The following is a 26,745-nucleotide window of genomic DNA, read 5'->3' as shown; positions in this document are numbered from 1 at the left end:
CAAACTAGAATCTCTCTATGCCAAACTAACTTTGAATCCCTATAAAAATAAACTGGTGCACAAGTTACAGCAGCCTTGGCACCAATAAACCTACACTACATGAAAGTGCGTGGGCAGCTCTCTGCGCAGCACAAATAAGGTGTTTTAGGCAGTGGTGGCTGTCTGAACTGAGCGATGATCCTCAAACAGATTCTCCCGTATGGGTGCTAGTACTGGAATAAAGCTTCTTCCAGTTTTGGGATCAACTGAATTGGCAATTATGAACCAGCCTTGTTTTTCTGCTATGATCATGCAAAACAAATTCAGTCATATTAGGACTTTAACCTAATCCCTGTCCTTTAACCTGCCAATATGAACTAAAATCACACATTTGCTAAAGTGCAACAACTCAGTGAAGATTGGACACATAAAGATTTATAATGTAAATTCCCCTATGAGGTATTATTTTCATATTTATTTCCATTATGCAGTGAACGTGGAATTCTGTGATGCAAGTTATTGCTAACAAATGTATGAAGGTGGTCAAGTTATTAAGTGGTGGCACATTAAACTGTAAACGCTGTGGTGTTTCTGAATGACAGAGCTAAAGTTTCCCCACTATCATTTTGACTGGAGCAAGTGTGTGTACGAGTGTGTGTTCAGGAGGGACAGACACCCACATTTCACTGTTTTACTGACGAGAGCAGAAAAGCTGTCACCGCCCCCTCAAGCTTTTACAAAACACGACTTCCAGGAAAACTACACACATTTCCCCCAAATACTTGAGCTTATGTCTCACACTTTCAAGAAGCCCGTGCATTCAGTGCAATGTTCATCACTTGTTTAGCGTTTCTGTCCACAAGCCGTCGTTATTTAACTCAGTGCTTTACATTTCCATTCATTAGAATATTATGCAAATTTAAATCAGATCTATAATGTGGATTCATGTTTGAATCTGGTACAGCATGTTAAGTATGTTCAAGGGTCTTTCAAAATATGTTGTACCTCATTGAAGTTCAATTTATGTAGAAAACTAAGTTAAAAGTAGTCTCACATTTAAAAATCCCAGAAACTAGATACTTTCAGAGTTTGAACATGATCACTGTTTACTTCTCCCTGAATTTAGTGGTGTTTACTGATTACTTGAAAAGGATGAAACCATATTAGAATGAGACCCATGTAACCCCAACCTTTCTAAATGTGAAGGTCTACTTTACATTTTTACTAGTGCAGTACTTCTCAGGACCCATAGAGGGTGAATCCAAGTGTCTTTGAAAAGTCAATACCAACACAAATGATTTAACATCGCACATCTCCACCTAGTGGTCATTTGGAAGGAAAATCTAAACCAACCAAACTCAACTTAAACTCCAAAGCCACTTATCATAGCCCCATGTAAAATCTTCAAAGACAGCAGAAATGCAGATAGAGGGTATTACATCTTTAATCATTTTTGCAAAACAAGACCAATACAGACAAGCCTGGACTCAGGCAAAGGAATCATACAGTACAGTCCTCTCTCCATGCAGAGTGAAGTGTTGCACATGGACATAACCTTGAACCCTTGAGACCTGATGATGGAATGTACTATTCCAATGTTCACACTTACCACACCAACATTTAGAATTAAGTGCAACAGGGTACTTGTTAAAACAATTGTGGTGTCACCATTAACTTGTACAGCAAAAATCAAAACTGCTTTTAACATCTCGCAGTAATATGCTCTAGAGCAGAGCATCATGGTCCACCACACAACATGAACAACTATTGGTGTTGCAGTTACTGCAGTTTTAAGATGAACAATTGAAAGTGAGGCTGAGGTGTTTGGAATCTAGAGGGTGGGGGTTATGGGGGATGGGAGGAGGTTTGTTTAATCAACCTCTTCCATGCGTGAGGCATCATCATCATCAGCTTCGCCTTCTAATGGAGGAATCTCATCTGGGCAGGCTGTAGAGGTGGCCTCCTCTGTGGGAACATCTTCATCATCGATACCTAGAGATACCAACATATACTGTTAAAGAGCAATAGAAGTAGCCAGTGTGTCACAACTATAAACATATCTGCTGTGTGTTCTTACCCAGTCCAAGTTTGATCATTCTATAGATGCGGTTGGAGTGGGTCTGTGGATCATCCAGGGAGAAACCTGAGGACAGCAGGGCAGTCTCAAACAGCAGGATGACGAGGTCCTTCACAGCCTTGTCATTCTTGTCGGCTTCAGCCTTCTGCCTGAGTGTATCAACGATGGGGTGGTCAGGGTTGATCTCCAGATGCTTCTTAGCCATCATGTAGCCCATGGTAGAGTTATCCCTGAGTGCCTGGGCCTTCATGATCCTCTCCATGTTGGCTGTCCACCCGTACGTACTTGTTACAATGCAGCAGGGTGATGACACCAGTCTGTTAGACACAGTCACCTAGACAATGCAGGCAACAGGGGACATTAGTAACAGCAAGGTGAAGAATTTGAAGATTCCAAAATTGCAGGTTAAGCATGCAGAACAGTCGGTTAGAAACACCACTCCAGCATGTCAGGTTTTTCAACTCTAGCACTCTATATTTAATGCATTGAGACAAGTGTCATGTTTAATAATCGCATTAATTGTCAAATCTCAAAACAATGCAGTTTCAAATGGACCCATGGAAAAAAAAAAAGAAAGTGATTTATGGTCAGTGTCTTAATTAAGAAATCTTAAGATTCAGTGGTTGGCACTCCCTCTAACTGGCTGTGTTGAATGAATATTCTATCCTGGTTACTGTATCCATTGGTCCATGTTTGACAGGCTGAACAAAGCATTTCAAAACTAGAATAAAACTTGGGTTTCATAATACCAAAACATTAAGAATAAATTTATTCTTAATGTTTTGGTATTATGAACCCCTGGTATCATGGATGAAGAATCACAAACCTGGTGGATAAACAAAGAACTTCTGCCTAGTACCTTAGGAAAAAAATCTTTCAATAACTTCATTGTTAAACAGGAAACTGAACCAAGGTTAAACCACCACACATTGCTTATCTAAACCCTTTCACTGTTTGCCAGTATTGGCAATACAATGAATTCCAATATTAAACATACCATCACATCTGGACATTAGTTTCAGAAGACTGACAGAACAAGAATCAAAATTTTCTTAACATATTCCATAATTATGATCTTCAGTTGTTTGAACAAACTTAAGAGAACAATTCCTTATTACCCAACAAAAAGTAGAGGCTGGGTAGGCAACTTTGAATTTGTTGATACTCTTGTCAACAAACCCAAAAATATAAGTAAAACCAAGACTGGACAATTTTGGATTTTGGAGAAGCACATTTGGCAAGTAATTCAAATAACTGGAGGGAATTCAGGAGGTGGCCAAGATACTTTCAAAGCAAACAAAGAGTGCTATGACTACATATTAAATATATTGCCAGCTACAACCCTTTGTTTTAATTTTGTATTATTTACTGTATTCAACCTAATTTAGTATGTTGTACACTAGGTCCAAAACAGCAACTGGAAAACAGCTACATGCACTGAATATGAATTGTAAATCAAATGCAAGTTAAAAATCCCTGTGGTCAATAAAAATGTAAACAAGTTTGTTAATTGAGTATCAGTCTTTAAAACTCAGACATCTGTTAGAACAGTATTCAAGCCACAGGCATCAAGAGTTAGGTGCTAAACTCTACACCATCACCTGGAACCTGTAATTGTTTGGCAAAAACTAAAACAAAGCAGAGGAAACTTTAAGACACAATACCTAATAGAGCAACTCAAGGTTCCATCACCACAATGCAAGTTGGGTGAAATTAGGACATCTGTTACCAAACAAAGACACTGTCAACTGCAATTGTAAACCTAAAATATGGAAGCACATTTTTGGTAAAAAAAAACACCACAAATCCCTTAGAATCACTGACCTTCTCTACTTTCTTGTCAAGTATCTCCTTCATGACCTTGCAGAGATTCTCAAACTTTGCCTTGTCTTCCTCCATCTTTTTCTTCTCCTCCTCATCCTCTGGCAGCTCCAGGCCTTCTTTGGTGACTGAGACCAGGCTCTTGCCATCAAACTCCTTTAACTGCTGGATGCAGTACTCATCAATGGGCTCTGTCATGTACAGGACTTCAAAGCCACGCTTGCGGACACGCTCAACAAAAGCAGAGTTGGCCACTTGATCCTTGCTCTCACCTAGTGATGAGAAATATCATTACCATCCTGACAATTACTGATTTTATAAATGCAATTTTGCTTTTAGATAAAAATTTGCAAACATTTGTGAGTGACTAATGTTTTGAGGTCACTAAAAAAAAAAAACCTTAATATATGACTCACCAGTAATGTAGTAGATTGATTTCTGGTTTTCCTTTGTGCGGGAAAGGTACTCTGTGAGGGAGGTTGTCTCATCTCCAGAGTGGGAGCTGTGGTAACGGAGCAGCTCAGAGAGCTTCTTGCGGTTTTGAGAATCCTCATGGATTCCCAGCTAAAGAAATAAATTAAATAAATTAATGGACAAATATGAACACAAAAAAGTATCACAAGGTAAACTGGAGGGTCAATCAAGTTGAATTTGTATTTAGGAAGGCTTCATTTACTGAAGACTAGTCTACAAATCCATATTAAAGCCATCTGGCATGAAGGCACTTAATCAGTTGATGATCAAGCCACATTCTTACAAAGAGTATATAGGACTAGTTGGCCTCCATTAAACAAATACATTCAGGATTGGTTTTGACAAGTCCAACTTGTGACTGTAGTTACTAATTTAATACTTGTCAAGTGACTAGTCCATAGCATCCAAGCTTTACAACTCCTCACTAATCAATAGTTAAATGCATAAACCAAGGGTTCCCAAAACCTAGTCTTTATAGTCAACTGCCCTAAACCATGTCTGTTAGATCACTCAGAAGATGGACAATACCCGTTTTGGGAACTCTTGGGACAACAATATGGTTTGTAGAATACAGAATTACAGCCGTTCATTGGGTACACAATTGTGGTTCAATCTGGTCTAAAGCAAGCACACTAGGAACTATTGCAATTGGACATTTTGATCACCTTGATGTTCTTGGAGAATGCTTCATAGAATTTCTTGTAGTTCTCCTTGTCCTCAGCCAGCTCAGCAAAGAGTTCTAGACACTTCTTGACAATGTTTTTGCGTATGACCTTGAGAATCTTGCTCTGCTGCAGCATTTCTCTGGAGATATTGAGGGGCAAGTCCTCGGAGTCCACAACACCACGCACAAAGTCTGGAGCAAATTTAGATTTTAGTTTAGTAAACATCTCAGCATTAAATTAAGGCAGTGCCTAAGAGGCTGAGTTCTGACACCATTTGTGGGGGAAATTCACTTACTTAGGTACTCTGGGATGAGCTCTTCACAGTTGTCCATGATAAACACCCTCCTGACATACAGCTTGATGTTATTCTTCTTTTTCTTGTTCTCAAAGAGGTCAAAAGGCGCACGGCGAGGAATAAAGAGCAGGGCCCGGAACTCGAGCTGACCCTCCACTGAGAAGTGCTGTCAAAAGAGAAAATCAAGTTTTAACCAGTGTGGGCTAAGCAATTTAGGCTGGAACATGATTTTGAGGAAGAGGAAAGGAAATAGTCAGGACATAGTTCTTTCTGGCCAATGGGCCAAAAAAAAATAAAAAATAAAAAAAAAAAAATAAGAAAATTAAAACAGATTGACCTCATTCAGCAGGAAGCTACATGTAACAATTCCTTTTACTATTGATCACTGACCTTCACAGCCAGGTGATCCTCCCAGTCATTGGTCAGACTCTTGTAGAACTCTCCATACTCCTCGTTTGTGATGTCATCAGGGTTTCTGGTCCAGATGGGCTTGGTCTTGTTCAACTCCTCCTGGTCTATGTACTTTTCCTTAATCTTTTTCTTCTTCTTGTCTTTGTCTTTTGAGTCCTCCTCATCATCAGAGCCCACATCCTCAATTTTTGGCTTGTCCTCACCTTCTTCCTTCTCCTCTTTCTCTGCCTTTTCCTCCTCTGCCTCATCATCACTGATCTCCTTGTCACGCTCCTTCTCTACCTGCAATCAAAGATTACTAGTTGTTAATGCTACTGTGAAGCAGTTTAAACTCGCCAGTACTAAATAGTGTTAGTTATTGAATGCCATGCTTACAAACAGGGTGATGGGGTAGCCAATGAACTGAGAGTGCTTCTTGACAATTTCCTTCACCCGCTTCTCCTCAATGTATTCTGTCTGGTCCTCCTTCAGGTGCAGGATAATCTTTGTTCCACGGCCAATGGGCTCACCTGTGAGAATAGTTGTACAGGACACCACATTCTTTACCCAAAGTTACATGTTGGAAAGCCACTCACTGTTTTGTAGTCTATGAAGCAAAAGTAAATTTTCCCACAAGAATGCCCCTAAACACAAGGCATCAAAATAATTTTATGCTTTAACTAGATTGTACTTAAAATTTAACTGAATTAGCAAAAAGCTTATGACTTTCCTCAACTATTGTTATAGCAATTGTGCACACAAGAAATCTGGAACAAGCATGTCAAACTAAAGCTATATGAACAAAAACAGAACAAGTAGCAGATTATGTCCATGTCAAATATAGCTATTATGGTGATGCCAGTACACATACCACTGTCAACTTTGACTGTGAATGAACCTCCAGCAGAGGACTCCCAGGCATACTGCTCATCATCATTGTGTTTGGTAATAACAACAACCTTTTCAGCAACAAGATATGCAGAGTAGAAACCCACACCAAACTGCCCAATCATAGAGATGTCAGCTCCAGCCTAGAGGAAAACAAGATAATTTACTATTAATAACTTCTGAATGTGAGCAATCTTGAACACTGGTGATTAAATGCAAGTCTGTCAGTGTTCTACGTTTACAAAAACAAGTGGTCTCATCTGCTGCAATTCTCTACATATGGCAGTCTAGATTGGCTTCATTTTAGTACCTGCAGGGCCTCCATGAAGGCCTTGGTGCCAGACTTTGCGATGGTACCCAGGTTGTTAATGAGGTCAGCCTTGGTCATGCCAATTCCAGTGTCAATGAGGGTCAGGGTGCGGTCAGCTTTGTTGGGGATGATGTCAATTTTCAGATCTTTGCCACTGTCCAGCTTTGAGGGTTCTGTCAGGCTTTCATAGCGAATCTTGTCCAGAGCCTGTAAACATATTCCAACAACCAACTCAAATAACTGTATGGACAATAAGTCAAGACTCTACATAAAAAAGCAGGAATTCCTAAGAGCAACCATAAAGTCATTAAAAGCAGTATTAATAATTAAAATGCTAACAGAAGCACTATGCGTTTAACCTAGGTTAAGAAAACACCAAGCTTCTGCAGACTTACATCGGAGGCATTGGAGATGAGCTCCCTCAGGAAGATCTCCTTGTTGGAATAGAATGTGTTGATGATCAGGGACATCAGCTGAGCGATCTCTGCCTGAAAGGCAAAGGTCTCAGCCTCCTCCTCTTGGTGCATTTCTTCAGGCATCTGCACAAGACAAATAACATGCCATCTTTTAAGTAAATTGATTATGATGCAACTAGACTTTAAATATTATTGCGATAAGAATAACTAGCAAAACAATAGTAAAAGTACTGATTTTAGCATCATACAAGAACACTGCGATGTAATCTAGTCCACAAGCAGTTTCATAAAGCTGGACGGCTGCCATAGTGTTACTACCAAAAGGCGGAAGTAGCAGATATTCAACATGGCGTCGACCAACTAACAGACAATGGAGTCCACAAACACGTGCTGAAGAACATCAATCTAACCTTTAACTATACTCTTGTTTAAACGAAAGTTACAAAATTTAAAATAAAGAAACAGGGTGACTGCTAAGCAGCAGACTTAAACCTAAAGCCATCACTCGTAATTTAGGGTAATTTTAAGCATACGACCGTTTAATAATAACGATACACAAATCAGTTATTACAGATATCTTGGTTACCTAGTTAACCGTTTACAGGGTTTTAACGTTACCAACAACTGTCCGACAGGAGTTAATCGTAGCTTACTGTAATAAGCAAACGTTAAGTTAAACATTTTAAAGGTAATAAAAGGTAGTAATGGGTGGTGGGGGTGGGGTTGTTCGTTGATCCACTCGGCTAGTGTGTAAATTATCGCAGCTAGCCGTGTTAAAAGTTACGCGAACCACCCGCCTTGTCAACCTCACCGCACCTGCCTTGGTGCAAACCCTGCTCGACAGTGCTGCACTCTGCCGCATTCACACACCCTTCATTAGAAATCGGCCGTCAGCAGCGTTACACGACCATATCGCTGCGTCGGGCTTAGCTAACGTTGCCCTTTCACAATCTGAAACGGTCTTGGGAACAGACACACGCTTTAGCGTTGCCTGCTCGTTAGCTGTAGCTCAGAACACGGTTGGGACGCTGAGGTTATTCGTCGTGACTTACAAGCTCTTACCATGGACACTTCCGTTGAATAACGTTTGATAATGAGATTGCAAGTCTCGAATATTAACGGGACATAACAGGCTCTGCTCAAAATAAAAGACGGGTGAACCTACCTTCTTAGTTTCGTTGACTTATCTTGAATAATTTGCAACCAAAACACTGTCCCTTCTGCTGTCTGACGCAGGGGAAATTAAAAAGGGGCCTCCTCTTAACAGACTGGAATCTTTATACACACGCGTTTCAGTGTGCGGCTATATCCATCCGCGGTGCACCACCTACCGCTACAGCCAAGTGTGAAGTGGTCTCACGGAAAATACTAGAATTCGAGTCCAATCCGTTTGCCAGCGAATCACCACTGCCACCGTGTGGCGGGTCCCGCCAAAACGCACTGAGACCACATTTTGGGTGACGGACTAGACACGAAAGTTGCCGCAATATACCACTGACAGAGACATATCTGCATCGATATAAAAATACGATAAGTGTAAACTACAAGTACATTGTTTATTTTATAATGTTTTTCTCAAATAACTAGGGTGTTTGTTTTTTTATGGAACGGAGGAATATTTTCATAGGAGGGCGTGCTTCGTTTCTTCTAGCACTTTCCATGAAAAAAAAAAAAACCGCCTGCACTGACGTCACGGACTTGAAAGACGCAGCCCTCGCGGCACAGCTGCTATAAAGCGCGTGTATCTACAACAAAAACACCATGGTAACTTACCGCTGACTTCCAAGCCATTATTTAAAAAAAAATAAAAATAATAGAAATACATATCACCACAGACTGTCCCCTCTCATCCCTTATACAGTTCCTTTACGCTTCTGCCATCAGGCACTGGGCCGGAAAAACAGCTACGAGAAATGATTCGTCCCCAGTTGGGACAGAAAATAAAGTTGATCATTTATTCACATTTATTACAGGTAGATATGATAAAATACTAGTAAAGTAAAATAAAAAATAAAAAGTAATTTATAAAGTAAATAAACATTTTCCACAAATCAAGACGGAGATAAAATTATTAGACAATGATTTGATTTCTAGAATATAAGAACATTTTCACAATATTTTTTTATGCCAGTGCTTTATTTTCCTCGAACATAACATTCACATGTTCCAGCTACTCAAATTTGTGTAACCCAGTAAAATAAATTGGTTAAATATTTGGTTGAGATAATAAGGTTTAACTTTACTTTGTCCCAATATTATATTGCGATGATGCTGACGTAATAACTGATTTAAGTAAAACCGAAAGCTTGATTTTATTATGGGGGACTTGTTAAAATCTTCTTTTTCTTCTTTATAAGAATTGCAGTAGTGGTGGCTTTGATATTGCAAGTAGCAGCATGCTACAACTAGTTAAGGCCACTAGTTAACGTAACCTGGAATACTGTTAGAGTAGTATCAAGTACTACGAACTGCCATAATATTTTCTAGCGCAGCGCCACGTCCCGACATACAAAACAAGCGCGCTTGCAATCTGGTACGTAAAGCGCTTGCGTCAATGTTTTCGAGGGCCTGTTTCTAGCCAGGGTGCTAATCCTAGACAGAACATTACGAGGATTTTCTTAATTAACAACCTTCTTTTAGCTGTTTTATTTCTTTATACGCCAGCCGATTTGGTGGTATGTATATATGTGCTTTTTCACAGTTAACATTTGGGCATCTAAAGGGACTTTTCCTTGTTAGGTAATACCGGCTATAGCTAATGTTAGCTTACTCCTATTTATCTGTACCGGGCACAGTAGCGTGGTTAAGGCTAAGTTTAGCCGTAGTTTGATCTAGCTGAATGTTTTAATTTTGAAATTGTGGTTAATGTATCTAGGTACAACACGACTAGTGCCCGATAAGTAATAATACACAATAATGCACCCACAATGGGCTTACTGTGAACTGATAAGTTAGGCAACGCTGCCCTCTAAGCTAACTCGTTAGCATTCCAGGTGGATAGCTTAAGTCTCAAATTGATACCGGACTTTTAACGTTATAGCACATTAATGTTGAAATACGGCAATAATTTACTCGTCATCCCTAACCAAATAAAAGCTTATAGTGCATATGAATATGTTTGAACCATGCTTCCGGTGTTGTGCACTGTTTGGTGAAACCATTCAAAATGTGACTTATGTTAACTATGTGAAGCGTAAATGTATTGCTAATATAGGCCATTACTTTTCCCAAGGTCCGTCCAAGTCACCCAAAATGTCCTTCCCCCCTCATTTAAATCGGCCGCTGTTGCCTCCTCCTGGGATCCCCCCTCAATATGCTGGCTTCCCCTCAGGTAAGCAGTTAGCTTTGAATGTTTAGACATTATCTTAAGCTTTAGTTACTTTGATGTTGAACATAGACCCAAGCAGCGTTCAGGCTGACAAAGGGGGGGATGTTTCTAAATGGTTTCACGTTTGTATTTACGGATCAATAAATCAACAACTGTCAGCTACTGTATCTGATGTATTTATTTGCATATTACATTGTTGATGAATTTTGCTTTGGTGGTTGCAGGAGCTCCAATGATCCCAGTTCACATGAGTATCATGACGCCCACTCCTACAGTGATGGTGTCTTCTGTGCCAGTGGTCAGTAAGCCTCCAGTTCATAAGAAGGACCTTTCTGCATTGTCAGCCAAAGACAACGATGAGAGCAGTGGCCCCACTACCACAGTTTTTGTGGGAAACATATCAGAGAAAGCTTCAGACATGCTGATCCGACAATTGTTGGCGGTAAGGGACGGCTGAGGATTTATTAAGATGGCATAAATATCACATGTACTCAAGTCATTCAGTTATCAAAATGGTTTTGTAAACCAAAAGTAGTGTTTTGTAGGAATGAACATTTCATCTAAAGTTATTTAAAATGGCACATTTGAAATCTTTAAGCTGTCATCTTCATGGTTAGGGGCTTATGGATGTAGTTGTTTTTGAATATTATTTAGTCGTGGCATTTGGTTTTGAAATAGTTTAGGCAGCTTATCAAAATGTTAAATCTGTTACGTGACGTTAAATACGATTTCTCTCTGAGTGTTAAACATATGTTTTTCCCTTTGTGCCCATGGATCAGAAATGTGGAATTGTTCTGAGCTGGAAGAGAGTCCAGGGAGCCTCTGGCAAGCTTCAAGGTGATTCATAATATACAAATTGCTTTGTTGGGTCAAGAAATATATTCACTCATGTCTGACTTGGTGATCAGCTCTTAATTCAGATGACATCACTCATAATGAAACAGAAATGAAGCAATTGATTTATTTTCATATCAAACCACAAAATCGGATATGTCCATGTATTGCAGCATTTGGGTTTTGTGAGTACAAGGAGCCAGAGTCCACATTGCGAGCACTTCGGTTGCTTCATGACCTGCAGATTGGAGACAAAAACCTGCTGGTCAAGGTTGACGCCAAGACAAAAGCCCAACTTGATGATTGGAAAGCCAAGAAGAAGACGGCTAATGGGGTAAAAATCTGTTTTAGGACATTACTAGTTATAAGTTTGATCACTATGCCTGTCTTTGCTGCCCAGGGATTAATTGTTTACCTAGTCTTGTTTCAGACTGCATAATTCCTGCCCACAATTTTTTGCAAGTTGCAATGGCTAAATTAGATCATAAACTGAGGACTTTCACCTTGTACTTGCAGAATAAAAAGAGTGAAGATGGAGGAGATGATGAAGAAGAGGTTTTAGATGAGGAGACTAAGAAGAAGGATCAGATAATTAAAGGGGCTATTGATGGGTTGATGCGGGAATATGCTGCAGAACTCAATGCGCCTTCACAGGACGAGGATTCCCAGCGACGAAAAAGAAAAAAGGAGAAAAAAGAAGAGGTTTGCAAAGCTTTACTCTCTGTACTTTTTAAAATGTTAATCTTGTCATCACTCCAGTGAAACGTAATGTGAAATTGAGCATAGTTTTTTAAAACTGGAGAACTGATGTTTCTTGTCTATTTCACTAGGATGACATTAACACAATTGATATGGAGGAGGACAAGAGAGACCTGATTTCCAGAGAAATTAGTAAATTTCGTGACACTCACAAGGTAAAGTAGCTCTTTTGATCTTCTTGTTGACATTGCAGGTTTTCTACAGCAGCTGCTCACATACAGTAGTTCACCCCTAGAGCTTTAACATTTAGTGGACACACATGTCAGTCTTTTCTTCATGTCAGTAGCATTGATAATGCGCTACAAATTGGCTATTCTCAAAATTTACACCACCAAATATCAATTTTGCCCCATATTCTATGAAATGTTTCATGTTCAGTGTCCCTACACCACAAGAAGGCAGACAGCTAATATAATTGTCACGTTTCTCAGACCTGATTTGACACCTGACCATTTAGATCCATTCATTCATCACCACACAAAAATGCATGGAGACAATGTAAAGTTACTTAAAAGCTAATCTATTCATTAAACCCCACCATTATGATAGTGATCATATGGTGACTAAAGCAAGATGAATCTCAGAGCTTTGGAAAAAGTTGCGAGGATAGGATGTAAGTATCAGCCTTCATTTACTCTATACATATACTGGGCGTCCCCCTTTTGAGGACTTGCAAAGGGGCAACTGCACAGCACTTTTGTGTTTGACGGTGTGGTCATATAATACTCTTATTATGTCAACCATTTCAGACTCTAAAGGTATTTCTCCACCTTAAGATCTTTCATTTATGACAGCACTGCTAAATCCCCCAAAAGTTGGAATGTTAGTGAACCTTTGTGAGTCCTCGGTAAATGATGGTTTGTCTAAATGGTGTTGATGTTGAAGCACAAGGACTCTTGTCAATAACCATTCCAGTGACTTTGGCTGTAGCCTTTATGCTAGTGTTGGGGGGCGCCCTCTCCACAGCAGCAAACTGATCTGAAGACTGACAAGGTACGTGATCTTTGTATGTGATGTGTCATTCCTCTCTTACATCTCTTGCTCTCCTTTAGTGTCTTAATCTCTGCCTCAGTCTTTCTTTTTCTTAATATCGATCAGAGAGTTCACGTATCTGTTTAAAAACTGTACAATCTAGAACTTTCTGAACAAAACCAGTTCAGAGAGTAAAGAAAATGGAAAATGGGTTCACTGCATAATAAGAAGATTTGGCAACACATTGTGAAAAAGAAAAAAAAAAACAGACCGTGAATAAAATCTGCACTGTCTAGTTGATTGTTAGATTTGAATAGTAAAATTGTGTTTAAATATCATCAGTGCAGTTGGAAGTATTTGTTTAAGGAGTCCTGGTAGAGAAAGCCCAGAGGTAAGTAAAATAAATCAAATCAGATACAAATATGTACAACTGGCATTTAATTAAATTTAAAAACCCAAAACAGATTTATACTAGAGTCAAACACCATGCGTATTATACTTGACCTAGGCTAAATAAACTGCTGCTGCTAAAATGTTCTCTTTCATCTCAAAATCTCTTACATTACACCCAAGGCTTTTAGATCTTAGTCTGTATTTCTTGCTGTAGTTAAACCTCAAGTTAAATTAAAATTAGCATTCAATTTACTTAATTCTACTTTTGCTCTAATTGTACTTTTAATAAAAATACTGTTAAGAGCATATGTGTCCTGAATGCAGTTAGAAATACATGACAAGGAGCACAGTGTTTCCTTCAATTATGTTAAAGACTCTCCTGTATCTGATGTAATCTAATAATTGTTACCAAATGTGCTTAAAGCCTTGTGTGTATGCTCATAAAGGCAGAGTTGTGGTGTGTGTGTGTGTGTGTGTGTGTGTGTGTCTGAGTAATGAATCGCGAAGAACGTCTCAAGACTTCTGCAGGGGTAAGACTGCTTCTACAATTTCATTTATCTGTGCAGAAATGTAATTGATGTCCATTATGTTTAGTTTTTGATTTAAGAACTTTACCAAATGACATTGACTTAAAGGTTGTTGTTTTTATGATGATGATGATGATGATGCTGCTTAAGAAAGACAGAATCCCATAACGTTTTTCCCTTGTATACTGTGTGACCTGCTTTCCTCCCAGGCCTTACTTAAAAGGCTTGTAGGGGCAGTGAAGGGCTGAATCCATAGTTCAACACCTGTAAGTCACAAACAACTAGTTTAACAAAAGACTGACGCCTGTTTTCTGTCTTTGTTTTCCTTGTTCTGAGAAGAGGACTTTTAAGGAGAGAAAAAGCATTGTCTTTTGCAGCGCCTTTTTCTCGTTATGAATGACTCAAGTTGAACATGTTCCACAGATCCTCTTGACCAAAGTGGTTTCCAGCTATTTTTTTGCTAAATTTTAGTTTTTACTGCAAGACTGACGCTACAAAATACACTGCATTGCTGTAAAGGTAATGATAAAGCTGTCTCTCTGTGAGAGGGAGCCTTTTATCAGTTAGGATATGAGCTTCATTTACAAGCTTTGCACTGAATAGTGTAGAGCATGTTACCACAATATACTCCACATCTGGAAACCACTTGATCTGTGCACATTAACAAAGTGACTGCAAAGGCTTGATCAAGTGTGGCACCGGCTGACCCTGAATGTGTTGTACTCTGCAGAAACTGGAAGAGGAGAAGGACAAGAGGGAGAAAGAACGGCAGGAGTTCGAACGGGAGCGGAGGGAACGGGAAAAAGAACGAGAGCGGGAAAGAGAACGGCGGGACCGCGAGAGGGAGAAGGAACGAGAGAGGGAACGGGAGAGGGAAAGGGAGCGAGAACGGGAGAGAGACAGGGACAAAGACCGAGATCGCAGGACGAGAGAGAGAGAGCGAGAAAGAGACTGGGAGAGGGACAGAAGCCGCGAAAAGAGCGCCGACCGCAGCCAATCCAGGTAAAGGGAAAACGACTTTATGTCAAAAGTTTCAAAGGGAAGCATTGTTGGGAGATGAGATAAAATGGTACCAAAATAACAGGTGAGAAAGTTTTGAATGCAATGGATTATCTGTCAAGGTAAAAATGGATGAGACGGCCAATAACCGACCTTATTTAGCTTTACTTGTTTTATTGTTAAAAGCTTTCTCCTGATGACTTCAGGCCCTGCAACACGGTAAATGCTCTCCACTTATATAGCGCTTTTCTACCCAATGGTGCTCAAAGTGCTTTACACTGCTTCTCGTTCACGCAAACGAGGGACATTCGCACTCACAATCTCACACACACAAAAAGGGATGGGGGAGCTGCTGTGCAGCGGGCCAACACTCACCAGGCGCAACTAAGTTGGGATTCAGTGTCTTGCTCAAGGACACTTTGACATGTGACCGGAGGAGTTAGGAATCAAACAACTGTGACGCTCTACCTCCTACGGCACAGTCGCCCAATCAATTAGTTCTGGTGATTATACAGAACATCTTTTATTGCACTTTTCCCAGTGGTATTATTTATGTTTATTAGACTTACAATTACCACATACCATGTATTGGGGCTGCAGCTCAGTTGGTAAGGGTCGTCCACGGACCACAGGGTCAGTGTTGTCGAAGTGTCCTTGGGCAAGACACTTAACTCCCAAGTTGCTCCTTTTGGGTCAGTTGGGCACCTTGCATGGCAGCCACCACCATCTGTGTGTGTGTTAATGGATGAAATGGAATCAACATTGTAATGTGCATTCATTTATTCAATAGAGTCTATAATTAGACGTTTTCACTCTTGTTTTAGCAGAGAGATAAGTCGAGACCGAGACAGAGAAAAGAAGCGAGACCAAGAGGATGAAGAGGATGCATATGAACGCAGAAAGCTGGAGAGAAAACTTAGAGACAAGGAAGCAGCATATCAGGAGGTAGGAACAGGCAGGATGGGGACCACAAAGGTAGCTCCATGACAGCTATATTGTATTGAGAATGACATTTATTATGAGGTTACCTGGTTCAAGACCAGAAATGGAAATCTCAAATGAGTTAAAATGTCAGAAAGATATTTAAAACAGTTGACTTGAGGTAGAAGTAACATCTCATGTATTATACATCTCTTAGTTTGGAGTTATAGAGTTTTTCTGCATTTGGTTGTAGCTTACGTCACTCTGTATTTACTATAGCGTCTAAAAAACTGGGAGCTCAGGGAGAGGAAGAAGGCACGGGATTATGCCAAAGAGGCTGAGAGAGAGGAAGAGCGCAGAAGAGAAATGGTGAGTGGTCCATGAATGACTACATTTGTGCATTGGGTGTCCTGCTTTTCATTGAACATTGCCCTTTATTTAAAAATCAGAATATTGTTATTAATATTACTTTACGTTAAGTGTAGTGAAATTCATCAATCTGTTATCATTCTTCTACAGAAGCTAATAAGCTTAAAGTTGATTGCACGGAATAATTTATGACTTGTTTCAAAGCATGTTCGTTGTTTTTCCAATACCAAATCACTATTTAAAGTGCCTTTGTTCATATATTTTTCACTTTGATGCAGTGGTTTGTATTTATGTGGATAAATTTAAGAGGCAACGGAATTTGCAAGCATGTCTGTTCTGAAGGAAATTAAACATGGCTTTTTCTTAAAAGGTGAAAGAGGGGAAACGGCTGAAAGAGTTTCTTGAAGACTATGATGACGAAAGAGATGACCCTAAATATTACAGGTAAGAAATGTGAAAAAAGAAATGCAGTGCTATCATAACTTTGTGGAGTGGTTGTCATAAATAAATGCATGTATCTGCAGCATTTAACTATCTCCTGTGTGTCGGATATGAGACATGTGGCACCTAAAATTATAATCATAATAAAAGGCCACAGCAGGTGCTGTGTGATCAGATGCAATATTGCAGCTATGGCTTTTGTTCTAAATGCTGCTATTTTTGGTTTAACCCCTAGGGGCAGTGCACTGCAGAAGCGTCTCAGAGACCGAGAGAAGGAGATGGAGGCGGACGAGCGTGACAGGAAGAGAGAGAAGGAGGAGCTGGAGGAGATCAGACAGAGGCTGTTAGACGAGGGACATCCAGACCCAGACGCAGAGCTACGCAGGGTATGCTTGTCTGTAATTATAGCGTCTGTCTGAATATCTGTAATGAGTGAGGCTGCTGCTGTCTTTTGTCTTTGTGAAGGTCACTTTACCATCTGAGTCTCTCTGCATGTCTGCACGTAAGGAGTATCCAGTTTTCATTGTCTGTTGACCTTATATTCTCTTAAACACTGCGATTGGGTGTTAATTTTCTGCATATCTGTCTCTTATTGGTCCAGATGGAGGAGGAAGAGGAGGAGCGTCTGAGACAGCCACCCATTATCCAAGAGCCAGAGCCTGAGGAGGAACGGGAGCGCCGCAGGGGTTCACGAGACCACCGGGACCATCAAGGGGAACAGGAGAGAGCAGAGATCCGCTCACGGCTCACCCACTCAGAGGAGGAGGTGGAGGAGGGTGAGGAGGATGATTATGAGAATGACGAAGATAACCCTGACGCAAAGCCATGTTTGAAACCCACGATGCGACCCATCACAGCAGCACCCTCAGTGTCCTCAGCCAGTGGCAATGTGTCTCCAAACACAACGGGGGATGAGTCACCCTGTGGCATTATCATCCCCCATGAGAACTCACCCCCTGATGCCCTGCCACAGGAGGAACACCGGCCAAAGATTGGCCTCAGCCTCAAACTTGGTAAGTCAAAACAATAGTGTAAAAGCACTGTGAGGGAACTAAAATCAAAAGAAATTTAATTTGTTACCATTTAGATTATCAGAAAATAAACTTATTCTAGCTTCCTAAATGTGCCTTTCTTAGTTTTAAATAATTGATGTCACAAAATACATACAACACAAAAATGTAACAAATAAATTAAAAAAGTCAGATTGGGGAAATAGCACAAGAGGATTAAATTATGACAATCATAGGGTTTCAGTAAACATTTCAGCAGTTGAAGGTATAGTGAGGCAAAAAAAGTATTTAGTCAGCCACCGATTGTGCAAGTTCTCCCGCTTAATATGATGACAGAGGTCTGTAATTTTCATCATAGGTAAACTTCAACTGTGAGAGACACAATGTGTAAAATAAAATCCAGGAAATCACATTGTAGGATTTTTAAAGAATTTATTTGTAAATTATAAAGTATTTGGTCCATAACAAAAGTTCAACTCATTACTTTGCAATATAACCTTTGTTGACAATGACAGAGGTCAAATGTTTCCTGTAGGTCTTCAGCAGGTTTGCACAGACTGTAGCTGGTATTTTGGCCCATTTTTCCATGCAGATCTCTAGAGCAGTGATGTTTTGTGGCTGTCGCTGGGCAACACGGGCTTTCAACTCCCTCCACAGATTTTCTATAGGGTTGAGGTCTGGAGACGGGCTAGGCCACTCCAGGACCTTGAAATGCTTTCTCATCTTCAATGCTATCGCTGATGGAAGAAGGTTTTTGCTCAAAATCTCACGATACATGGCCCCATTCATGCTTTCCTTAACGCAGATCAGTCGTCCTGTCCCCTTTGCAGAAAAACAGCCCCAAAGCATGATGTTCCCCCCCACCTCCCACCCCCATGCTTCAAAGTGGGTATGGTGTTCTTGGGATGCAACTCAGCATTCTTCTTCCTCCAAATACGACGAGTTGAGTTGTTACCAAAAATTTCTATTTTGGTCTCATCTGACCACATGACATTCTCCCAATCCTCTGGATCATCCTCATGGTCACGGGCAAACTTTAGACGGGCCTGGACATGTGCTGGCTCAAGCAGGAGGACACGTCTGGCCCTGCAGGATTTGATTTCCTGTTGGCGTAGTGTGTTACTGATGGTAACCTTTGTTACTTTGGTCCCAGCTCTCTGCAGGTCATTCACCAGGTCCCCCGGTGTAGTTCTGGGATTTTTGCTCACCATTCTCATAATCAGTTTGACCCCACGGGATGAGATCTTGCGTGGAGCCCCAGATCGAGGGACATTATCACTGACATTGTATGTCTCCCATTTTCTAATAATTGCTCCCACAGTTGATTCACACCAAGCTGCTTGCCTATTGTAGATTCCCTCTTCCCGGCCGTGTGCAGGTCTACAATTTTGCTCCTGGTGTCCTTCGACAGCTCTTTGGTCTTGGCCATGGTGGAGTTTGGAGTCTGACTGTTTGAAGCTGTGGTCAGTTGTCTTTTATACAGATAACAAGTTCAAACAGGTGCCGGTAATACAGGTAAAAAGTGGAGGACAGAAGAGCTTCTTAAAGAAGAAGTTGCAGGTTTGTGAGAGCCAGAATTCTTGCTTGTTTGTAGGTGACTAAATACTTATTTTACGCAGGAATTTATAAATAAATTCTTTAAAACTCCTACAATGTGATTTCTTCACAGTTGAAGTGTACCTATGATGGAAATTACAGAGCTCTCTCATCATTTTAAGTGGGAGAACTTCAATTCTCCCACTTAAATTTTCTGAACTTTTTTTTCATTTAAAATTTTTCTTAAATGTTCTCACCAGGTGCCACAGGAAGTCCCAGTCAACCTAACGTAGGCAAACGGAAGAAGCTGCCTGTGGACAGCGTCTTTAACAAGTTTGATGACGAGGAGGCTGACGAACAGCCCCGCAAAAGGAAACTGGTGCCCCTGGATTACGATGACGACAAGAGCCTCGGGGTGGACGGAGCCGGGCTCTCCAACATAAAAGGAGCAAATGCTGAAGAGAAGCGCAAACACATCAAGAGCCTAATTGAAAAGATTCCCACAGCAAAGCCTGAGCTGTTCTCTTACCCGCTGGACTGGTCTATGGTTGACACAGTAAGGAGAGAGAAAAAAAAAACCTTGTTATTTGAATCCCTAAGAAAACAGACCAGTTAACTGATAAAATAGCTATAATATTTGGCCTTGAGAAGTAGCTTCTGTACACACACAAAATCACAATGAGTGTATTCACAGAATCTGACTTATGACCTCTAAGCAACTTGATTTTTTTCCCTACTCCTTCCTTTCAGATCTTTCTGGTAGTTATTAACAAATGGTGGCAGATGTTAATACCACTAATAAAACAAAACGTATGGTTTTATCTCGTTACTTAGACATTGATGGAACGACGTGTTCGGCCCTGGATCAATAAAAAAATCATTGAGTACATCGGTGAGGAAGAGGCAACGTTAGTGGACTTCGTCTGCTCCAAGGTACCTCTCATCTTACATCTTTACACATTTGACTTCCTGCACATTTTCAGGTTGCTGATGGGTTTGTCTTTGTTCTCAGGTGATGGCTCACAGTATGCCACAAAGCATCTTGGATGATGTTGCTATGGTGAGTAGTGTAATGCAGAATTCATTTATTTCTATTTCTGTAATAACATTAGTGACAGAGGTAGCTGTCACATTTGAATGTTTACATTTTTGTTTAAATAATCTGTAACAGGACTCTGTGGAAAGGGGTTTAAAATACACTTCCTAAACAAGGACTTCAAACCTATGGACTATTGATTATTCTGTATTTTCTGAAATACCGTAGTAAACATCACTAGACCAATAAATGTATACTTTAAACTTGAATCAACAAAAGGTTAAACAACTTTTATAATTTGTCATTTTTCAAGCAGGAATGACAAACATTTGTAATTTCTAGCTTTTCCAACATGCTGATTTTCAGCTTTTCTTCATCATCATAAACTGAAAATATTGAGGTGTTGGCTGTTGGTCAGACAAAACCAGACATCTGAAAATAGAACACTGGTTTGTGAGATATTAGAGCAAGCAAATTTCACTCTTGTTAAATACATTTGATAACACAACAGGCAGCTCTGTCAAAATGAATTTAATACTTTTTTGTGCCGCCCTAAATACTATAATCAAACACAACCCAAACATTTGCTGTTCCTCTTGCCCATAAGGAGTCTTATGCTTTCTTTTATCATTGTTCCTTCCTGTAATTGTTTCGTTTGACTTTGTTAAATTCCTCTGTTTGCACCTGTGCAGGTTCTTGACGAAGAAGCTGAAGTCTTCATTGTGAAGATGTGGCGGTTACTCATTTATGAAACGGAGGCGAAGAAGATTGGACTGGTCAAATAAGTACAACCACTGAATGAAGGTGTTTTTGTTTGTTTTTTTTGTAATTGTCCTCCCCATGGTGTATAATAGTGTAGCGCAATGTTACCCCAAACAAAGTGACTTGTCCACACCAGTACAGACTAACTGCGGTTTCTGCTCAACCTCGCCTGTGTTCGTGTGCTTAGTGTATATACAGTACATCATTATTTGACTGAAATAATTCTGAGAGGAAGCTGCTGACAGACATCCAGGACCATCGTGTTGCCAGATAAAATCTTTTGGTCCTAGACTTTTTGTTTTTTGTATACAGCCACCACACGTTTTGCGGGAAGTCAGACTGCATGATCACTACAAGCAGTCAGTTTAAAAGTCTTGTGAGTTTTTATTTAAAGTCTTTAAGGTGTGAAATGTGGCTTGCAGTTTAATGTGGGTTGGCTAAGTGGACACAGAATTTAGAGTATGCACAATTACAACCAGAATGTGATTTTTACAGGGTTATTCAGGGTTTTGGACTCAACGCCAACTTATTTCTGTTAAACAGATTTTCCTTGTTAATTATTCCTTATCACATTCCTGATAAACATATTGTTCTTATCCTCTGAAACATCTAGTCTTCATTTTAAATGTGTCTGACAAAACCCACAGTATTTCAGGGTGTGAAATCCCTGCAGTTGTAAAGTCATACACATAATGACTACTGTAGGACAGTGAGTTAAGAATGGGAAACATTAACATTTAAGATGGTCTCCATTTGTTTTTGTATTGGTGACCATTTAAATAAATGGGTTTTTAAGAGTTTGTGAACCAGTGTTTGATTTCGATTTTCTGCCACTGTTCATTTCTTCCATTGGTTTGAATTCCATTTAATTAATCATACACAGGACTGGACAAAGTGCAAACATTATAAGTAATTTAAACTGATTGGAAATTGATGTTGGAAACAGCAATTTACAAAGCAGCTTCAACACAGGGTCGTACTAGCTGTTAGAGAAAGTAGTCAAGATGACAACCTTAAAAAGCAAAAGTGGTGGTTTTGTTTCTATACTTCTAAGCACCTGAAAGCACTTATCTATATAAAAAAAATAAATAAATTGAAGTGTATATTTAATTTACTATCAAGCTGAAGGAAAATGCACAGTTGGTCCACTAATTTATTGTGTAAGACAATCAAGCAAAAGCTGTCTAAGGACAAGCAGAGAAAACTTCAATATTATCCAATATTAATGACCAATGAATAAAAATGTGTTTAAGAGATTTCCTACTTTCCCTACACTAGTCACTTTTTTTTTAAACCTTGAAATTGGGTCACTAGGGCCCCTTAGAAAGACATGCGGAGATCAAAACTTCCAGAACTTTATTGATGCCATGTTCACTAAACAAGAGCAGGTCTCCCCAGTAAAAATCCTTCAACTAGAAGAGAAACAGCACAAAAAAGTCACCAGCCACAGGTAGACTGATGAGCCTATACATTTCCTCTTTAATCAATCGCATCCTGCAAGTGGCCAGTGACGAAGCTTCACGGATACTGAAGACATTGGGCTCTTAAGCAAGAGGTAAGTGTAGGCCACTGCTCGTAAACTGCTTTTGTTGTTTTTAGAGTTATCATTTAAATCAGCAACAAAAAATAGAAACTATACTGATGTTTAATTTGAAATTTCCTTATGTCCATTTCTGAATGAGACGACAGCCTTTTTGTATTACTGTCCTCTGAGACAAACCCTGCTAATGAACGCGCTGGGACGTTTGCCAATGAGCTAGTAGCTGCAGTTAATGTTTGCAATGTGAAAGTTAACATCTGTTGGAATGAGTGGCTGTGGTCAGGTCTGTCCACATTTGCTCCTTTGATGTTTTTCCCACCAGAATTCCTCAGAGGACTGACTTTAGTCTTCCGTTTTGGCCTCCATCTCCTCGGCATCGTCGTCTCCGTCCACCTCGGCATTCTCCCGCTCTAACCTCTCCAGTTGCCGAGCAAGCTCTGTCTCATCTGTGTCTGTTACCACCTTAGGCTAAAGGGGACAGTAAAGAATTTTGAACATACAGAGTACAAATACAATAACAAAATCTGGAAACATATTCTCAAGTCTCAGATTAAAAGTATAAGTGTTATTGCCACACGCGTAGGAAAAAGCACAAAGGAAAAGAAGAAAATGTTTGGGAGGGAAAAAAAATTGTCCCAAGAATATATGCATAATTTCGAATTTTTGTTTTATTAAGTGTCCTAATATTACAAGTTCATATATTACCTTAAAATATCCCATTTCCAGATGGTATCAGTTAAAGGAACAGGCATAAACATTTGTAAGGGGCTCACCTCCATCTGGATATTAAAGACGCCTCTCTTCTCCTCAATTTTCTCCTTGATAGCAGCCATGGCCTGGTTGAGGACGGACAAGCCCTCTGTGCGCTCCAGGGTGGTCGTTGTCATCACGTAGCGTGGGGGAGCGATCAGGTTGATCTGTCAATAGCAGGTTTAAAATAAATAGTTAAATAATAAATTAAGTTAATAGTTTTATTTATACTGCATAATCAAATGTAAAGCAGCAGCTCTCACCTAAACAGGTGAGAAACTACAGGTGTATATAAACCTGTAGTTTCAGAGGTATGTGAAAGTGCGAAGGTCAAAGCAAAGCTTTTTGATGACTGAGCACAAAGAGACAAAATTCTTACCTTGATGGGCATGGCCTCTGTGGAACAGCTGAGCCCAGCCCTCAGAGCCTCCTTCACTGCATCAATGCCCTCATACCCATAGCAGGCCACTTCAATGTCTGCATGTAGGGGAGTGAAGAGGAAAAACGCTGCTTCATAGTCTCAGGTGAACAAAGAGGCTACACAACTTTATATTACATGCAGAACTACAGCTTAGTAGCTCCACCTTTTACCTGCTCTGATTTTGACAGCCTGCGGAGTAAGTCGCCTGTTGATGTTATCGATCAGCACATTTCTCTCCTCCTCAGTTAAGTCCAGCCCATCCAAAATGGCAGGATCTCTGGAGGACAGAAGATATTCAGCATTAGATTTTTCTTATCAAAGAAAACTACTGAAAAAGTAACACTTAAGAACTATGTTTCTACCACCAACAATTCTAATCATGACATGTTGACTTTTTTTTTTGTTTAAAATAAATACGATTATGAAATTTGTGCCAAATCTCACACAAACTGACAATATAATAAGCAGTAACTTACGATACAGCCTGTTTGAAGACATCATAAGCGCCATATCCAGGACGCTTGTATTTCTCATCAAAGACCCAGGCAGTACGCTGGTACAAGCTCTCTAACTGCTCATCTTTACTGTACTCCAACACCTCAGCCACGTGTCGCAGAATGCTGTACACCTGCAGCATGTTTGGTATAAATCAAGGAACATATTATATTAGCAAGTGTTTCTGTAATATATAGTTTTTTATAGTTGTAGCTTTTTTTTTTCATAGAGGAAAAAAAATTCTGGGACTTGCAGTTTTAGATTTGGTGAATTTATCTTCACACTTGATGGCCTCCTCTGGTGAAACTCTTCTTTTCGATAAATCAATATATCCTGGAGAAAAAGTAAGCAACAGGAGATCAACAGATGTACAACTTAACAGCCAACGTATCAAGTTTTTCACCATTAAAACAAGTTAAACGCTGGGACTTTGTGCCATTTCTGTGACTGAATAAGCAGCTTTATCTTATCTGCTCTCTCACAGTAAGTATGTTTAAAACATCGGTTTGTCCTCTGGAAACATGTGATAAACAGTTGTCATTACTGACGCTGAAAAATCCTCAAATTCTAAATGTGTAAATGATTACAAATTAATAGTTAAACATGCTCCTGAGGTGACATTAAGCATACTACAATCTGGTATTAATATAACAGTCAGCTGATAACATTCCTAATACTCCTATTTCTCTTACAAGGTCTTTAAATGTATCTATCAGAATCACATCACTTTACATTTAATGATAAACAACGTTGTTAGCACTTTAAGCCAGACATAAAGACCAAATGACCTTCACCTTTATTGCTCCGTACATCTCTGTCTGCACCTACCCTTCTCTTTGTCTACTCGGATGACAACCACACACTCATTGCGTCCGATGCGGATGAGCTTGTTAATGGAGCGGATACGTCGACGTGACAGTTCACTCAGGAGGATCATTCCCTCGATGTTGTTGTACTCCAAAAGGCTGACGTAGGCGCCCATCTCAGCAATGGACCTTACGTTCACCATCACGACATCCTCCACCTCTGGGAACCGGTGCTGGTAAAATCGACAACTGAGCCCCGGCATCGCTGTGAGGACAATAACAAAGAGACAGAGGTTACACTTGTAAAGAAAGCGTTGGCAAAAAAGTGATGCTCCATCAGAATATTTAGACTACTGAAGCCTGAACTTTTTAACAGGGCGTTCAAACTAAATATTTTCACTTCTTCGGAGTGCACATCTTATTTTGGGATTTTAAAGACAATTTAGGCCCAAAAGCCAAATCCAGGAGCTGCTCCAGCTGAGCCTGTTACTTGCATAAAATTTTTGTCACCGTGAGCACGTGAAGTAGTCAGTTTATTAAGTACACCTCTTCAAAAGCAATGCAGCCTCCAATTAAATTACAGTACACCTACTCTAGCTGCCAACAAAAACATTTATTAAACTTGGAAATAATTAACAGTGTAGGTTAATGTAATCTAATGTAGGTTGTTTAAAACATTATTTTCGGTTTGGTCAAGTTTAATTTAACCTTTTTCACTTCTGTCAGATCTAATGTAAAATGTATAACTAATAAAGTAATTAAGTGTGTATAAAACACAGTCAAAACTCCATTTAAACTTGAATCAACAAACTCCATTTCCAGAAAAAGAAAACAGATGATTTCACTGCTCTTTCCTCGGCGTACTAGCTTTTGGATTGTTGCAATGTAAGTGGAACTGTTAATGGCGTTGGTATTTGGAGAGGTACAATAGCTGAGTCTAGACTGGAAAGTGTTCCGAAAATAAAAGCAAGGGGATAAAGCAGTATTAGGGGAATTGGCCGTGTAAGCACTGGTGGATTTATTTCATATTTTTGGCAGTGAATGGGATGATGCAATGCATACAAACGAAAAGCCCCTCGCTGTTAAACCCACCAGCGAAAACGCATATAAGCAAAAAAACATAAAAGGACTTAAAATCTAACAGCGACTAAATCCGATTACAGTTGTTATATATGAAACAAAAACGATAGGAAAACGGTTACTTTGATACCCGTTAGCTTTAATGACAATTACCCGGTTCCCAACTCACATGCGGTACATGCACCACTGCAGAGGCTAACTGCTAGCTAATCATTTAGCATCCTCGTCTTAACCCCGTTCCCGTTTAAACATCTCCATAATTAACAAAAACCCACCTGTGTCGTATGGTTAGACAACGATACACCGAAAGTTTCAGTAAAAGGACAGTTTAAATGCCCGAACAGATTATATTTGTAATTTTCCAATGAGGACTTCGGGCCTGCTAGCTCACAGTCATAGGTGCGCTAATTTTTCGACCCGGAAAAGAACGTTAGAGCTTCTGGGAACGCGC

General features: G+C 39.9%; 3 protein-coding genes across 6 annotated transcripts; 1 reads left to right on the top strand and 2 right to left on the bottom strand.

The window, feature by feature from the left end:
• Window positions 1-1,407: 1,407 nt before the first annotated feature.
• hsp90ab1 (heat shock protein 90, alpha (cytosolic), class B member 1) lies at window positions 1,408-8,640 on the bottom strand. The gene is made up of 12 exons (XM_067482026.1): window positions 8,481-8,640; window positions 7,295-7,438; window positions 6,900-7,106; window positions 6,573-6,732; window positions 6,098-6,231; window positions 5,702-6,004; window positions 5,312-5,477; window positions 5,017-5,207; window positions 4,294-4,441; window positions 3,881-4,149; window positions 2,057-2,390; window positions 1,408-1,971 (listed from the first exon to the last, which is right to left on the bottom strand). The coding sequence occupies exons 2-12, from the start codon at window positions 7,436-7,438 to the stop codon at window positions 1,850-1,852; spliced, it is 2,178 nt and encodes a 725-aa protein (XP_067338127.1). The 5' UTR covers window positions 8,481-8,640; the 3' UTR covers window positions 1,408-1,849.
• A 1,065-nt stretch (window positions 8,641-9,705) lies between these two features.
• On the top strand, window positions 9,706-22,008 carry rbm25b (RNA binding motif protein 25b). Of its 4 annotated transcripts, none has more exons than XM_067482025.1 (17): window positions 9,706-9,848; window positions 10,548-10,646; window positions 10,868-11,085; window positions 11,423-11,480; window positions 11,651-11,811; window positions 11,994-12,179; window positions 12,308-12,391; window positions 14,859-15,130; window positions 15,952-16,072; window positions 16,328-16,417; window positions 16,788-16,861; window positions 17,094-17,244; window positions 17,460-17,871; window positions 19,665-19,960; window positions 20,239-20,337; window positions 20,417-20,464; window positions 21,133-22,008. In XM_067482025.1, exons 2-17 carry the CDS (start codon window positions 10,568-10,570, stop codon window positions 21,223-21,225), a joined length of 2,442 nt encoding a protein of 813 aa, XP_067338126.1. In that variant the 5' UTR covers window positions 9,706-9,848; window positions 10,548-10,567; the 3' UTR covers window positions 21,226-22,008. The 4 variants fall into 4 exon arrangements, with proteins under 4 accessions (XP_067338126.1, XP_067338125.1, XP_067338123.1 ...); XM_067482024.1 differs by lacking the exon at window positions 9,706-9,848 and adding an exon at window positions 9,855-9,990; XM_067482022.1 differs by lacking the exon at window positions 9,706-9,848 and adding an exon at window positions 9,855-10,002 and having other exon boundaries at window positions 15,955-16,072.
• Window positions 22,009-22,541: 533 nt separating this feature from the next.
• On the bottom strand, window positions 22,542-26,721 carry eif2s1b (eukaryotic translation initiation factor 2, subunit 1 alpha b). The gene is made up of 8 exons (XM_067482029.1): window positions 26,570-26,721; window positions 25,237-25,479; window positions 24,662-24,741; window positions 24,390-24,541; window positions 24,084-24,190; window positions 23,872-23,969; window positions 23,516-23,659; window positions 22,542-23,210 (listed from the first exon to the last, which is right to left on the bottom strand). The coding sequence occupies exons 2-8, from the start codon at window positions 25,475-25,477 to the stop codon at window positions 23,085-23,087; spliced, it is 948 nt and encodes a 315-aa protein (XP_067338130.1). The 5' UTR covers window positions 25,478-25,479; window positions 26,570-26,721; the 3' UTR covers window positions 22,542-23,084.
• Between the last annotated feature and the right edge of the window lie 24 nt (window positions 26,722-26,745).

This window comes from Channa argus, chromosome 17 (genome assembly GCF_033026475.1).
Source record: "Channa argus isolate prfri chromosome 17, Channa argus male v1.0, whole genome shotgun sequence".
In the NCBI taxonomy this organism is placed as follows: Eukaryota; Metazoa; Chordata; class Actinopteri; order Anabantiformes; family Channidae; genus Channa; species Channa argus.
Note: the sequence above shows the minus strand (reverse complement) of the source record. Positions and strands in the feature narration are given on the sequence as shown.